Below are 16,424 nucleotides of genomic sequence, written 5' to 3' on the forward strand. Positions count from 1 at the left end.
CAAGAGCTTCCTGCCCCGGGACAGGCTGATGTGGAGCATCCCAAGCAAGGGTCACCTTCTCCCCCGATGGGCAGCCTGCAGCCTCGGCCGTTCTGACAGACTCGCCCAGGGAGGGGGTCTCTCAGCCAGAAGGAATGGGCATGGGCAAGGCTCTGCTTACCTCAGGTAAAGAAACGGGTGCGTGTTCTTGGGCAGGTAGGCTGCGTACACGCTCTCCACGGCCTTTTTCAATGCGGTGGATTCCACCAGTCGGTCTAGAAAACAGGACGTGGGCCTGTCCACTTCTGCAGGGCCACGGGGCCCAACAACCCCCCCCCCCCAAACTGGCCAGCTCGTCCCCTGCTCCCCCAGGCCCAAGGCCAGGGGCCTCGGCCTCCTTGAGCGTTCAGCTGTGCCCAACAGGCTGTCCTCAGCCCGCAGTCCATGCAAAAGCGGTCAGGGACCGTCTGCCACAGCAGGACCACGGTTCTACCACAGGCGCCTCTCCTTTCCCACACTCGGTCCCCTCCCGGCCTCCCAGGCTGTGACCACCTCCATGTTCTCAGCTATAAAAAAGGCTTCTAACGTCCAAACACGGCACACCCACAATCCTAAGGCAGTCGCCTTGGCCCTCTTGTCTTAGAAAACCACACCCATAACCATTTACTCATCTCTGAATACACCTGTCACCCCCCCACCCCCCACGCTGCTGTCTGTAGCAAAGAGCCCACCAGACCGCGCCCATACACTTCCACCTTTCTTCCCTCGACCATCCCTGCCAAGGGATTGGCGAGAGTCGCAGTTCCCCCCAGCTCCAGCCAAACTCCTCTCTCCACCCAGAGCCAACCTTCCAAGTCACAGGTAAAGTCCATTCAATCGAATTTGTGGGGAGACAGACCCGGGGCTGGGGTGGTTGGTAGACAGGGCTGAGATTCTCTGTCCAAGGGTGACCCCTGCTCAGCTCCTCCTTTCCCAATAGCCCACCTCCTTCTGTGTTAACCCAACAGAGCCGACGGCCGACGCATCAGCCCCGAGCCACCGCCGTGACCGTCTTTGGTCTACGAGTGACGGCCCAATGACCACCCTTGTATCCACCGCATGCTGGCCTTATTAGGACACGACGGAATTTTCCAGAAACGAGGCCTCTTGAACCTTTTTAATCGTCACAGTTATGGCGCCCACGAAGGGCCCAGACTCCCCTCTCTTGGGCTCGAATCTCGGTCAGGACTCCGGCTGTGACTGACTACCAATTGTTCATGTTACAGGTCTCTCACTTTCACTCTCACCCACATGGGGCCTCTCCGACAGCCTTGGGGGACAGCGAGCGCACATGAAAGCCTCTGCCCGACATGGCTTTGCAGAGGTAGTCTATTTTTTAATGGAATTTTGGGACATGGGTGGAGATGTGGGGAGAAATGTGCTTGAGAAATTTGGGGGTCCACTTAGAGATCACAACCCTTGCCATTCCAGCTTTCTTACTAATTTTAAAGAGTTAATAAGCAAGTGTGGCCCAAAGTTTCATTAAGATGAGAGAGGCAAGCTGTGAGAGTACCAACTCTTAGAAAAACTATGATATCTTGGGAGCAAATTAGGTTAAAATTCTGCCCCAGGGGATAAGGCCTCTTCGGGCTTTCAGGCAGGTATGTTGGAGCTAAATGTGGGATTGAGGGTGTCCCTGGGGGAGGACAAAGCGGGGAAGTGTCTGAACAGAAGCAGGAGGTAGACAGGGTACAAAGTTCTCCCAAGCAAGCAGCTTTTCATCTCAACTCCGATTTCCCTGTTTTTGTCTAGGTGAGCTTTCTCTCTGTCTTGTTTGTGTTTACAGTTTCATAGATGGAATCAGAGAGTGGATTTTTCTCTGAGTAAAAATGCCAAGTTGTGGTTTTTTCCTTTGGTGGGGCTTTAACCGCAGCTCCAAGCTGAACACATCTCAGACCCAGCAGCTCAGAGCTTGGCTGTAGCCTGCAAGGCCCCTAAGCTCTCTGATGGGTTTGAAAACTGCAAAACTCCGTTTTTGTCTTTGAAGGCACTCTGATTGGGGCTTTCTGATCACTGTCTTAAAAGCAATCTCTTTAGGGTTTCCATAGCTTGTTTAAAATGTGTATTAACACTGTGAAAGCTGTTTTATAAGTAATGTTGGTAAAAACTGTGAGAAAAGCAGCTCTGCTGGTCTGCCAGTTATGAAGTGCTGACTCCCTCCAGATTCTCAAAGGGGAAGAGTGGCAGGACGGAAGGACGGGAGCACCACTTGTGACTTGGAGCTTGGACAAATGTTTCTGTCGAGGAGGCAGTCAAGCTTTTTGTAAGTCATATTTTAGGAGTCAAAACGGAGGACCCGTGGCAATTTCTGTTATGAGGGGGGAAAAGGAATCTCGTTCCTAAGTGTGAAAGAATTGATTATAATTAACATCTGTTACATACTACCACTTTTAAAATCTTTTGCAGCAGGTTAGCTGGAAATAGTGAATCCCATAGTACAGAATGCCTGGAATAAACAGACCTTGTGTAAAATATAATACTAAATCACTGAAAGGATAAATTAAGGTTCTTTATGATATTGTTTGGAAAATGGATCCAGATGCGCATCATTATCCTTTTTTTCTCTTTTTTTTTATTTGGTGAGGCAATTGGGGTTGAGTGACTTGCCCAGGGTCACACAGCTAGTATGTGTCAATGTTCTGAGGTCAGATTTGAACTCAGGGACTGCTGACTCCAGGGCTGGTGCTTTATCCACTGCGCCACCTAGCTGCCCCATGCATCATTATTCTTATTCTTATTGGACTATATCAGGAAACTTGTTAGCTGTGTGGTTACTCCAGTTATGTGATTTGTAATGTGTATAAGTGCCTAACATTGATTTGATAATTTACTGTAATAGAAATGTGAATTCTTCTTTAATTCTTTTGGGTTTTGGATTTGTTAAAAGACTGATTTTTAAAAATGAGAGCAGATTAGTAACTGAATTAGGATGTCAGTACTTTAAGATTTTTGGCCCTAGCCCCATGCTTAGGTGGTAAAAGTGATTCGAATTAAGAACTAGAAAGTGCCAAGGAAAAATTTTTTTAGAAATTAGTCTATAAACAGCTAGAGTCTAAGTGTAAGCATAAGTAGATAATCATGTCCACCCCTTTCAGGATAAATCTGTAGGGAGGCCTAAATACTGGATATGGTAAAGACACTCACTGGTCACTGTGACTTGTGACTATTATATAAAATCTCAAATGTTTCCTAGTATTGTTCAATCATTTAATTATGATTTGATCCAACTACTTAACTCCCTCTGTGAAAACTCGTGAAGGTTTCTGCCAAAGACACTGGCCACGCCCGGGCCCCAAAGTAGCCGTTATATTTTAGTCCAGCACATTTTAAGCCAAACTGATAACAGGTGTGAATTCATGCTGTCTCTGTGTTCCCAGGAGGAAGGGAATGGGAGCTGCTTAATGCAGAGGCTGGGATTCCAGCATTTAAGGAAGCAGAGGAAAGTTATACAGAGCTAGGAAGTTACCACCTATCCTAAAAAAAAATTTTTAAAGGAAATATATAAATTTATGGATAATAATATTTTTTCTTTTAAAGTGCTGAGTATTAAGGCCTTAGAAAGTAAAATCTTCCCATCAGCAATTATAAATCCAGATTTGATTTGGTTTAAGCCAAAATCTTGTCTTAAGGAAATAAGAACAGGGTCTGAATTTGTTCAAAATTATTATTTTGCATTAATGTGAGGGAAAAATCCATCCTCTTCTCAATAATTCGCAGGAACTCGGCAGCAAGGTGACAAAGGCTTTATTTTCTTCTCATGAGAAGGAGGCACCCTGGCGTGCAGCTAGTAGGTGCCTAGAAAGGGGGCTCGCAGGCCCTACTTTATACCCTGGTCCCTAATGGAAATGGACCCTCCCCCCTTTTTCATCACTGGTGGGGACAATCTACACGCAAAAACTAGCTAATCAGAATTCAGTATTCCCACCCCTCCTCCTTGTATGGGCATGACTCAGGAGTGGACCTTATACTTCCTTATATGGACACAACTCTGGAGCAGACCTTATTGAGATCAGGGCTCCTTGAACCATGTGACCTTCCTAACCTGAGGGGGAGGAGGGGATCTGAGACCTTTGTCCTACAAACAGGTCAGGGGGAGTATGACTGACTGTTATATCCACATTGAGAGGAGACAACTACCCATTTCTCACATAAATTTATTAGCTGTATGGCCCCAAGAAAATTCTATTTATCTCAGTTTACTGTTCTGTAATCCAAAAAACTGAAGTAATATTTATTGTTCATGGGTAGGTAAAGCCAATATAACTTTTTTTTTTGGCGGGGCAATGAGGGTTAAGTGACCCCTCCCCCTCCATACACAGCTAGTAAGTGTCAAGTGTCTGAGGCTGGATTTGAACTCAGGTCCTCCTGAATCCAAGGCCAGTGTTTTATTCACTGCACCTCCTAGCTGTTCCCCAATATAATTTGTTTTGGCAGGGCAATGAGGGTTAAGTGACTTGCCCAGGGTCACACAGCTAGTAAGTGTCAAATATTTGAGCCCAAATTTGAACTCAGGTCCTCCTGAATCCAGGACCTGTGTTTTATCCACTGCACCACCTAGCTGCCCCCTCAATATAATTTTTAAAATGACAATTTTACCTAACTAATCTATGGACTCAATGTTGTCCCAATTAAATTACTAAACATTTTTTATTTTATTGAGTTAGAAAAAAAAATAAAGTTCATTTGGAATGATATGGGGTTGGAACATATCGAGGAATTTGGGACTATTAAAGTTTAAACTGGCCTACTAACTAAAGGACAGACACACCTTGAGAAGTAAGGGAAATAAGCCCATTAGGGTGGCTGCTGCCTGATGGGTGTCAGGGAACCACCACCCCTCATTCCAGCCTTTCCCCACCCCCAAAGGGAACTTTCCATTGTCAGGTGGCCACTCCTTTTTCCTGTTCCAGAAGATAGGTATCTCAGAGAATCCTGTCTCTGAACCATCTCCCCTTAAGAGAAGTCCTTGACTTCTCTCTCGGTCTCCTTTCTCTGGTGCCTAAAAGATTATTTTATTTTAATTGGATTTGTGTGCATGAGAGAGATGAGAGAGTCTAATAATTCTTTTTTTTTTTTGCAGGGCAATTGGGGTTAAGTGACTTGCCCAGGGTCACACAGCTAATAAGTGTCAAGTGTCTGAGATCAAATTTGAACTCAGGTCCTCCTGAATCCAGGGCTAGTGCTTTATCCACTGCCCACCTCGCTGCCCCAGGTGTAATTCTTTAAAGAGGAATACCTAAGGACCTCCTACACTACCAATTTCCCCCATGACAGGAAGAACAAACGGTCAGAAACTTCAAAGAAACCAGAAAAAAAGATGTAAAGGAAATCATTTCAGCCGTATCGGACCTAAAACTGTATTAGAAGGTGAGAGCGTTGTCAAAGTGTCAAACAGATGCTTTTGATTATTTTAAACTAAAGTTTTCCCGTATAAGTAAAACCTATGTAGCCAAGCATGGAAGGAATGCAGGAAATTGGGGGAAACATTTTCATGGACCATATCTCAGACAGGATGTGAGTGGGTTGGAAGATTGCTCTGGTGTAGGATATGATGAGCTAGTTGACTTGGAAAGGCTTGGAAAGACTTGGACTTGTGAGGGCAGATGCTATCCCCCTTCAGAGAAACAGATGATGGGTGGAAATAAGTACGGTCTTGTGTGTATGTGTGTGTGTGTGTGTGTGTGTGTGTAGATATCTCTATATATGTATATATATATCCATGCTTAACTGCAGGCCTTCTTTGGTGGGGGAAGAAAGGGGAAAAATAATAAGGTAAAAAATTGTGTGTGTGTGTGTGTGTGTGTGTGTGTAGATATCTCTATATATGTATATATATCCATGCTTAACTGCAGGCCTTCTTTGGTGGGGGGAGAAAGGGGAAAAATAATAAGGTAAAAAATTGTGTGTGTGTGTGTGTGTGTGTAGATATCTCTATATATGTATATATATCCATGCTTAACTGCAGCCTTCTTTGGTGGGGGGAAAAAGGGGAAAAATAATAAGGTAAAAAATTGTGTGTGTGTGTAGATATCTCTATATATGTATATATATCCATGCTTAACTGCAGCCTTCTTTGGTGGGGGGAGAAAGGGGAAAAATAATAAGGTAAAAAATTGTGTGTGTGTGTGTGTGTGTGTGTGTGTGTGTGTGTGTGTGTGTGTGTGTGTGTGTGTGTGTAGGTATCTCTATATATGTATATATATCCATGCTTAACTGCAGCCTTCTTTGGTGGGGGGAGAAAGGGGAAAAATAATAAGGTAAAAAATACACAGCAAAGGACAAAAGAAAACCAACCAGGAAGCAAAGAAAAGCTGGGCAGATTTGGAAACAATCTCTAGTATATATTATATAGGTTTTCTTTTCATGGAAATTTGTTGTTTTATATTGAATCCTCTCTCATCTTCTGCTGTGTACAAAGCTTTTTCTTTTCTCATTTTGCAATTAAGTCTAAAATTTTAAAAATTGTCAAAAATAAAAGACTTTTGTGTGATTTTTACAAGGACCGAGAAATTTTATTTGTAAGATAATTTATTGCAATAATTTGATGATATTGATAACAATTGTGTCCACAGCTGCTGTGATTAGAGAGATTTTATTGTTGGAGAAGAAAGCTTTTTGTGGGACCCTGAATACTCTCGTTGAGTTTCATTCTTAGGTTTGTTGTGTCTTTGGACTGTCCTTAAACTGGCCCTTTCAGAAAAATGTCAGTCGGCATCTCGATGGAAGCAAGATCTGAGGCAAGGGAACATCTGATGTAGGTGTAAGATCTGAGCTATTTGGCCTGGAATTTTAGTCCTCTCTCTATTTCAAACAACTAACTAATTATTTGTTACTAGTTCTCTGTCCTGTGTAAGTTAAGGTCTTTTAATTTCTCACAATAGTAAGGGGATTATTAGGTAAATGATGCAAAGACTTGTGAAACCAGGACATAATTCTGTTATTCAGTGAATATCCTAACTGTCTCAGTCAGTGTTAAGGAAAGACACATTAGCACAATTAGTGACCTGAGCAGAACTAAGGCTTGGGGTCTACCTTGGAAATGCCTTAAAGAGACATCTGCTTTGGTGAGGGATTCCTCATTTGAACGTGGCTAGAAGCTGAAAACGTTTTATTATAACTTACTTGATTTGCACTCTTTTGAAAGGGATTACTCGATCTATTTATAGATCCCAGCCCAGAACCTTCTGTTCCTGAAGTTAATCTAGCAACTTTTAAATGAATTCATTTTTGTATGAGTTCACCTTCTCATACTGTTGTTATTAATTCCTTAGGACTGTTGTCATCATCCTAATGGGGGAACACATAATGCCAAGTTTAAAAATTGGGTTCTAATTCTGTTTGTATCTAAATTTCATGTATCTCTATCTATATAGATATCTAACTACCCATGTCTGATAGATCTCCTATATAGATATATCCTATATATAGACAGACATTTCCTATATACAGATATTTTTGATAGATATAGATATATATCAACATGACAACTGTCCAAGCTAAAAAGCATAAATTCCCTGGTCTAAAAGGTTCCAAATCTGATTTTCTGGTAAAAGACACAAGTTCTGAGCTAACTTTCACTGACTGGTTGTAGGCAAAGCAAATTTAAATTTATGATGAGACCAATTTTTAGGAAATTTTTAGCAGAGAAGAGAATTTCTACAAGTGACTGGGACCAGAGAAGAACTATCCTGAGACCACCCCAAATTGGTCTCATCATAAATTTGTGCCTTTGTCCTATTAGCTGGTGATTCATTGAGGAGGCCACGACACTTAAAAGAATCAAATGGGGGAATGAGTGAAATGAGCATCAATAACCAATGACTCTAGAGTTCCCCCCTTTTCTAAAGTCCCGCTTTAGCCTCTTGAAGGACATTGCTGATAATGAAATTAGGCCCACCCTGGGCCCACCTCGGTCTTCTGCTCAAGCTTGGGTGGGGCATACATTCTTTGAACAGACAGTCCAAAGCTGGGTGTGGTCTGGGTCCTGAGATAGTTTCTCTGTCCAAGGGTGACAGCCCCTCATTTTAAGACAGCCCACCTTCCATGGTACTAACCAATCACAGCTGATCGTCATTCCTCTTCCAAAAGAACACGAGTTGCCCCAGCAACAGGTCTTTGATCTAAGAGAGGTGGCCAAATGACCATCCTTTTATTTATAACGTGCTGACCTTATTAATAAAACGATGGAATTTCCCAGAAACAATGTCTCTTGAACCTTTTTAGCCGCCACACCATTAAGGCCACCCTGTGCCTGAAGAATCCCCCCTACAACATCCAGGACAAGCGGCCATCCATACTCCGAAGACCTCCGCTCACTCCTGGGGCTGCCGGTACAGCTGAGGACAGAGCTGCTGAGGAAGGCTTCCCTCCTCGCAGTCCTAAAGTGGCCTCTGCAAACCTCCTGCCATCAGGCCCTAGCACCAAGCAGAACAAAACCTTCAAGCACAGGGAGACGGCGCCCCTGTTTCCCATAACGCCTTCCACGAATCCCTGTATGACATGACCTCCAGGCCCCTCCTCTGTGATCCACTCCAGATAACGGATGCCCTTCCCCAAACAGGGCTGGCATCTCAGAATGTGGGCACGAGCTTCACGTCTGTCCCCTAGCTGGGGCAGACGCCCCCCCCCCCCCAGCACAGTCCGTTAGTCACTGCTGATCACACCATCCTGCCCTCCAAGCCCATAAAATAAGGCCAGTCTGGACTGACTTACGGTTGATGAAGAGTAACAAGACGCACTTCTTCACAGAGTAGTTGGCATTGGAGATGTATCCCTTCATTTTGAAGGCGAGCACTGGGTCATCACAGCCCACCTCGATCAGTTCTCTGTTGAAATGAGAAGACCTTTTTAGGACAGGCGCAAACCCCGGAGAACTCCACCGCGCCAGAGGGTCCAAGGGCTGGCAAAAAGCTGACCAGTCAGTAAGTGCAACCCTACCCTGACACCAGGCCAAGAGCCCTCATCTCAACACAACAGCCACAGACATGAGGACACAAGGCCAGGACTTACAGCTCAGTCCTTTTCATACTTGGAGGCCTCGGAGGGACCCCTCCCTGGAGAAAAGAGTAGTGAGGGGCCATATCTCTATTTCAAGACTCTCCCCCTGCACCCCGTTCTCAAGCTTGTACAACACTGCCTTTTTAAGTGAAATTAGTCATACGCTAGCCTGGTCCTATTCCTCACAGGGGCTAAATCTCATAAAGCCAGCATGATTTCACAAGAAAAAATCCACGGGGCAACTAGATGGAGCAGTGGATAAAGCACCGGCCCTGGATTCAGGAGGACCTGAGTTCAAATCTGGTTTCAGACACTTGACATTTACTAGCTGTGTAACCCTGGGCAAGTCACTTAACCCACACTGCCTCACAAAAAACAAACAAAAAAAAGAAAAAGAAAAATGTAATTGGGAAATACTTAACAAAATATATAAAAATACAATTTAAACAAAAAGAAAAAATCCACAATTTAAGACAAACTGCTGGGGGCAGCTAGGTGGCACAGTGGATAAAGTTCAAAGTTCAAACCCGGCCTCAAACACTTGACACTTACTAGCTGTGTGACCCTGGGCAAGTCACTTAACCCCCACTGCCCCAGCCAAAAAACAAACAAACAAATCACCAAAAACCCCCCCAACAACAGACAAATGGCTATTTCCTAGTCAGATCCAGAGCTTTTCTCTTCCCAGTGAGTTCCATCCTCTTTCTCAAAGCTGGAGCGCTCTGGCCCACAGGGGCCCTGGGGGGGAAGGCAGCTGGCTCCTCCCTGTCGAAGACCCCCGGTCTCTGGCCCCTGTCCTCCTCCCCTCGGTGGCTGCTGTTGGGCACTGGTTCCCTGTTTTCTAAGATGTGTGACCGAGCCAATTCTCGGGCGAGGATCAGTGGCAGCAAACACCACGGTGCCTCTTTTCATTGCCGCCTTCCTCGTTCCCTCTCATCAGCAGCTGACCTGACTGCGCACCCAGCCCTGGCTCAGAAATGCCCTGACAGGGGCTGCCCCGCATCCTTTGCCATGTCTGCCGGTGTCCCCCCCCCAACTAGTCTTGTGACTCCCGTGTGAGCCTGACGGGCTTCTAGCTGGCTTCCCCTGCATTGACTTTTCAAAGGGAGCAGCCACCTAACAGTCTCAGACTGTCTGGGTCCTTCCCCACTCCCGCACCCTCGGCCCCAGGCCAGAGGAAGCGAGCCTGGGACAAGCCGAGAAGGGGCAGCAGAGGCCACTCAGGGCACGCAGCATCAGAAGGCGGTGGCACAGGAGAAAGGAGCCGGGGACGAAGGATGGGGGATGATGGATGGAGGTCTTCCCAGATGAATGGGCTGGGGGTGAGGGGAAGGTGACAGGGGAAGAGTTCCAGGATCCCAGCGCCAGGCAAGAAGGGCCTTTAGCCTCCTCATTGGACAGACGAGGAAGCTGCCAGAGGACCCAGAACCCATTCAGTGACAAGGACAGGCAGGAGGCGCTCAGGAGAGAGGCCTTTGGGCCTGCACCAAGAGGTGGATCAACAGCGCTGATGGTGGCTCCTTCCCACCCTGGCTCTCCTCGCACCCTCAACCACCATCCGCCCCGAGGCCCTGCTCTCCCACCTGCTGCCTGCCAGACGGTCATCATTGCTTTTCCTCCTCCTCTTCACCCCAGCCCCATGTTCATCCCCTTCCTCCCTCGGGATCCAGTGCCCCATTATCAGCTGTCTTCCCCAGCGAGCTCCCCGAGAGCCCAAACCCTCAGGCTCCTTGTACTTGTGTCACCAGGGCAGAGGAAGCCCTGGCTAAAGGCTTCATCCAGTTGCTTAAGCTGGGTGACTGTGACCCAGGCACCAGGAAAGGTTGTGTGGCCGCCGGCCTGGGTAAACCACCAGGAGGGAGGAGGCTGCGCCAATGCCGGGGCAAGCTGGTCAGCCGTTCTGACTGTCAGTGTGTGGAAAGGGAAGCAGCAGAAAACACGTCTGAAGAGGTGATGGGTGGCCTTGGGGAACAAAGGATGGAGCGCCAGGCCCGGAATCAGGACACTTCCTAGCTGTGCGACCCTGGGCAAGTCGCCTGTTTGCCTCGGTTTCCTCATCTGAAAAACGAGTTGCAGGATCTCTGCCAAGAAAACCCCAGACGGGGTCCTGGAGGCCAGACCCAATTGACTGAATAACAAAACTGAGTGTGGGGAGCTTCTAGGGCCTTATCCTGGAGGACACAGACACTGAGTGAAGGCTTCTGAGGAGGAGGAAAACCTCTGTGTTTCAGGAATATCAAACCCTGTGGCTACAGGCCTAGCAAGTGAGCAGAACCACTGTCATGACGAGGAAACACAGTGAGAATACAATTCTATGACAACATCCCACAACAGGTCAGCAAAGTGCTTTGGGTGGCAGCTCACAGGATCTTCACAAGCACCCTGGGGGCGGGAGCTATTATCATTCCATTTCACAGAATCAGAAAGTGTAGTGACTGGTACAAGGTCACACTGCTAGAGGCTCACAGTCTGTCCAATACACTGCCCACTGCAGTCAAGGGTTTGGCCAGCCAGAAAGCGCCACCTAAATGTGGGCCCTTATTATAAGGTTCACTGGCACCCAAGTGCTAGAATCGGGTCTATTCTACCCTGACATCCTTCAAGTCCTCTAGTTTGGCTTGTGCACCCCCTCTGCGAGTCTTCCACTGACGCCTCCAAGGGACCTTCTCCTGATGTCTCACTGGCGTCAGGCCTGGTTTCGTGGCTGGTCCCCTGGAGTAAGCACCAGAAGGGAGCATCCTGCTATCCGAGACTACTGAGGGGAGGGGAATCAGCCCCAGGATTAATGAAATATAATGCCACAATGCCACACAGCCATGACCCAGCACTTGAAGCGTAAGCCCTTCCTGGCAGCATACCTGCTAACAGCGTTTCCAAAGATGGATCGGATATTGTCCACCACGGTGGCGTTCGGCAGGGTCCGGACATCGGGTACTGTTTCACCTTGCTTTGAACCAAAAGAAAACAAACACCGATGAAGATGCAAGCTCGTGTCAGAGAAGCGTGATTCACCAGACAACGGCATTTTCAGAATTCAAGTGAAATGCGGTAAATAACCAACCTCAGTAAACAGGAGCCCAGCATCATATTGGTCTTGTGGTCAGTCTAAAAAGAAAAACCACTTTTCCCAGTGCTGGTGAGGGGGAGCAGCGAGGAGGGGGTCACCAAGGCTAGTTAAGGGATAAGCCCAGAGGGGAGAAGGCTGGGTCGTGAGATGCGGTCTGCTAAGGCCTTGCAGGTGACTGGACTTCTGCTCTCAGTCCTATGGATGATGACAGTAACACGGAGCAGTACATGAGAATCCGGCAGGAACTCAGTAAGTGAGAGTGAGCCGCGAGGTGAACGGTCCACCGGCCTGCCCAGCAGGGGCGTTTTGTAGGAGCCTCGCAAGGAGAAGCCACACGTGTGCTCCGCCAAGCAGCTGTCAGGCTATCTCACTGCTCTCCAAAGAAAGCAGCCACTCCTGTGTTTTTTTCATGGAAAGAAAGAGCAAGGGCCCAAGAGAAAGAAAAGAGGAGAGCTCAGGAGGGAAATGGGGAATGCCAGGCTATGCCAGGAGGTCAAGGGAAAGAGGGGGTACACTGAGAAGCAAGAGGACACTCTTCCCAGAGGACAGGGAGATGGGTGGTCTCCAGGATAAACAACTCCCTGGGCTGCAATGACTGACAAGGTCAGAGGTCACCAGGACAGGAGTGGCTGTTTGGTGACCGATGGCTGAGGGAGGCAGATGTCTTTACAGGGGATACTGATCATATCCTACAACCCTTATGACACCCTCCTGGTGATTCCTATGAGGACAAAGTTACCATCAGAAAGAATCTAAAAGGCATTACAAAGTCATGGCTGAGACACCCAAGGGCCCCCAGGGGCCAAGGCGGTGTTTACATGACCACTACCAATGGAAAGCTAAAGGCTAATCCAGGAAGTGAACAGCTAGCCGAGAAGATGGGGTCTGAGAACATCATTTGGATATATGGACCATGAGTTAGGCCATAGGAATGCTGGGGTCTTCTTGGCTAGAGATAAAGCACAATCAACAAGAAATGACAAAAATTATTTGTCTCATGAATTTCAGATGCTTGGTAAGTGAATGGTTTGAAGGTGAAAAGGGAAGGAGAGGAGGAAGAAAACTGCCCACAATATCTGCCAAGCCAGCCATCACAAAGAATCAGAATACATACGAAAGGAAGAAAAGCAGGAAAGAAAACGGGAATTCACAGGAGAAAATATCCAAGAAGAGGGTAGTAAATAAAATGAAGAAGAGGCCCTTATCTAAGGAAGCTATGTGACCACAGAGGTGTGACAGATCTGCTGGGATCAAACACGCAACTGGAAAAGAGTTCTGGGAAGGCCCGTCTTATTCCAAAAGAAGCAATAACAGGTGAACGGGATGTAAATATATACCCACGTGATAAAATCCAGTAACTGGAATGAGGAATTATGAACTGTTGGACAGCCCACCTGGACAGAAAAAACTGATGAAGAATTAAAAACAGATCAAAACCCACGAAAGAGCACTGACGGGGGGCTCTGTTACCCAGGAATTTGTTACCCAGTGGGCAGATGAGACGATTTCATTTTTCAACAGGCAGGGGAAGCCAGGGCTTTAGAGGGGTATTATGTGGTACAGATTCCAATCAATAAGAAGCAGATGGCCACTCAAGCTCCAGTGACCAGAATGCTAGGAGGAGAGGAAAACGATGCCAGGCTCAGAAAAAGGACAGGAAGGACGTCATGTTCTAGAGGTCACTGAGATGTCTACTGAGCAAGTCAGAGTGAAGGGGGTGAAAGGTCTTGAGATAACATTCTGATGATGTAAATGATGCTGATCTAGAATAAAACAGGAGCTATCTCAAGAGACAAGTATTGTTGTTGTTGTTTTTTTTAAAGTGGTATGTTTATAACCTGGAAATAAGAGTACAAGATGGTTATTAAAAAGCGGCATAATCTTTTAAGGGATTTTGGTCTTTAATGTAGAAGGGATTTCCAGTCCTGTTGGGGCAAGAGGCAACTCCAAAGAGCAGTACTGTTGCTTGGGGCTTACAGGACAGTGATCACAGTTGATGGAGAGAAGGCAGAACTATCCGGCTCTGATTTTGATTATTTCGTGTGCCAAAGAGATGTCAATGATATTTATACTGGGAAGGATATAACAGAAATGAATATGTTGAGAACTAAGATAAGAGACATGGTGAGAGAAATTCTACTTACAAAGTCATCACGCCCAGTGACCCCCGAACCGAAAGGTATCACTGCTAAGTCCCTGTGGAAAACCTTACAGAACAGGAGATGGGAAACAGGTAAATATGGTTTCTACTTTCTAAAAGAGGAAGCAGGAAGCTTCTGAGTTACACACAGGCTGCTAAGCATGACTGAAAGAATTCTACAACGCAGATTTTTTTCTTATTTCTTAATGTTAAATACAAGTTATTTGTTTCTTTGAGCTTCTTGTCTAAAAAAGGAAAAATAACAAGAACTTTTGATTTGTAAAGATGATACTAGGGGGCAGCTAGGTGGCGCAGTGGATAAAGCACTGGCCCTGGATTCAGGAGGACCTGAGTTCAAATCCAGCCTCAGACACTTGACACTAGCTGCGTGACTCTGGGCAAATCACTTAACCCCCATTGCCCTGAAAAAAAAACCAAAGATGATACTATAGCCTACCACAATATACTCACAAATTTTCTATCCCTTGCATTTGTTTATCCATTAGGTAGTGAGTGAAGGGCATGGCTTATTTTGGAATTCTAGAATATCTTTTTAAAGGTAGAAGTGTCAAACTTGCTGCAAAGCAGCCAGGGAACTGGATGAAGACGTCATTGGGAAATAAATACAAATACAGTAAGATGTAAACACAATTAATTTGTGGTTCTTCAAGTCCACATGTGGGCAGCAGGAATCCACTTCTGGATGAGTCTGATGCCAGAGTCTGAAGGGGTGGTTCAGAAGCACTTAGAGAACATGAATCACTAAAACCAGCATGATGTCTTCAAAAACAGCCCATGCCAGATTAAATCCATGTCCTTTCGGGCAGAGTTACTGGACTGGGAGACCAAGGAATTGATATGTAGATAATATAATATATTCAGATTTAGCCAAACTTATAAACCTGCATTAAGAAGAAAGACCAGTGTCCTGAACAAGGCAGGGGAAGCCTCCTCCCCCATACTGTGTCCTGATCAAATTACAATGAGTTCCATTTCAATGAATGATGACCTTAGAAAAACATGCAAAGACTTTCATGAAATGATGAAGAGTGTAATGAGCAGAACCAAGAGAACCCTGGATACAGTAACAGCAAGATGGTTTAGGAACAATTTTGATCAGATGAGTCACTTGGACTATTATACTCAATTTTGGTCACTATCTCTTAGGAAGGGCAATAAGCTAGAACGAGTTCAGAGAAGTACAACTAGGGTTCCCCAATGGACAAAAGGCTACACCAGTTCTCCAAGGAAAAAATCCAAGCTCTCTGCAGGTGTGTAAAAATGCCTCAATCACTGATACTTAGAGAAAAGTAAATTAAAACAATGGAAGTTCTACCTCAGGCCCATTAGACACGTCTAAAGTGAAAGATGAGAAACACTGTTGGTGGAGTCAATCTGGAGGCCCCTGGGAGCCATAAGTGACCAGGCCTAGCCCTGGCCCCATGAGTTGGCAGTGGCAGCAGCCCTGGCACTGGCAGGCTCCTACCTTGGTAGAACAAAGGGAAGGACCCCAACATCCAGCCTGGTTTATGGTGGGAAGGAAATAGAGACTAAGAGGGGGTGGGCGTGGCGTGGGAGTACTGGGGGAACGGCTGGACGGATGATGCCATTCTCCTGCGATGGAGCATCCCTGTGCCATTGGGATGGTTCCAGACAAACCCGGGAAGATGCCTGTGCCCTGAGACAGAGTGACATGAGCAGAGCCAGAGAACACCTGGGACAGGGAGAACACTCCTGAGGCCTGCATCAGATGCAAGGACCCTGGCCCCAGCACAGAAGGGCCAATCTCCGGGGACACTCGGTTCACTGGGCCATGGCTTTTTTGCTGACCATGCACGGCTGCTGTGAGGCTTTTGTTTTGTCTCAGCGGAGAGTGGGACAGGGGAAGTGACCCATGGGAGCAAAGGGCTTAACAAAAAGAAAGCGAGGAAAGTAAAAGGAGCCTGATAGACTCACCAGATACTTCACCCAAACTGCTGGTTTCATGCCCAATGCCTGTTTTTCTCTATTAAGATAAAAATGGAAATGCTCTTTTTCTTTGAAACAGTGGTTGTCTGGGACTGGGGAAGATATGACCCACTGGAGGTCCTTCTCCACTTCTTTGAAAGCCATGACTTTTTTTTTTTTGGTGAGGCAATTGTGGTTAAGTGACTTGCCCAGGGTCACACAGCTAGTAAGTGTCAAGTGTCTGAGGCCGGATTT

General features: G+C 46.4%; 1 protein-coding gene across 2 annotated transcripts in view; it reads right to left on the minus strand.

The window, feature by feature from the left end:
- MLH1 (mutL homolog 1) overlaps positions 1-16,424 on the minus strand; it is a 49,350-nt gene that overhangs the window by 11,802 nt on the left and 21,124 nt on the right. For both annotated transcript variants that reach the window (XM_043982104.1, XM_043982094.1), the window contains 3 exons: positions 11,874-11,962; positions 8,731-8,843; positions 161-254 (listed from right to left, as the gene is read on the minus strand). In XM_043982104.1, coding sequence (XP_043838039.1) covers positions 161-254; positions 8,731-8,843; positions 11,874-11,962 — 296 coding nt within the window. The remainder of the gene's footprint in view (positions 1-160; positions 255-8,730; positions 8,844-11,873; positions 11,963-16,424) is intronic.

This window comes from Dromiciops gliroides, chromosome 1 (genome assembly GCF_019393635.1).
Source record: "Dromiciops gliroides isolate mDroGli1 chromosome 1, mDroGli1.pri, whole genome shotgun sequence".
NCBI lineage: Eukaryota > Metazoa > Chordata > Mammalia > Microbiotheria > Microbiotheriidae > Dromiciops > Dromiciops gliroides.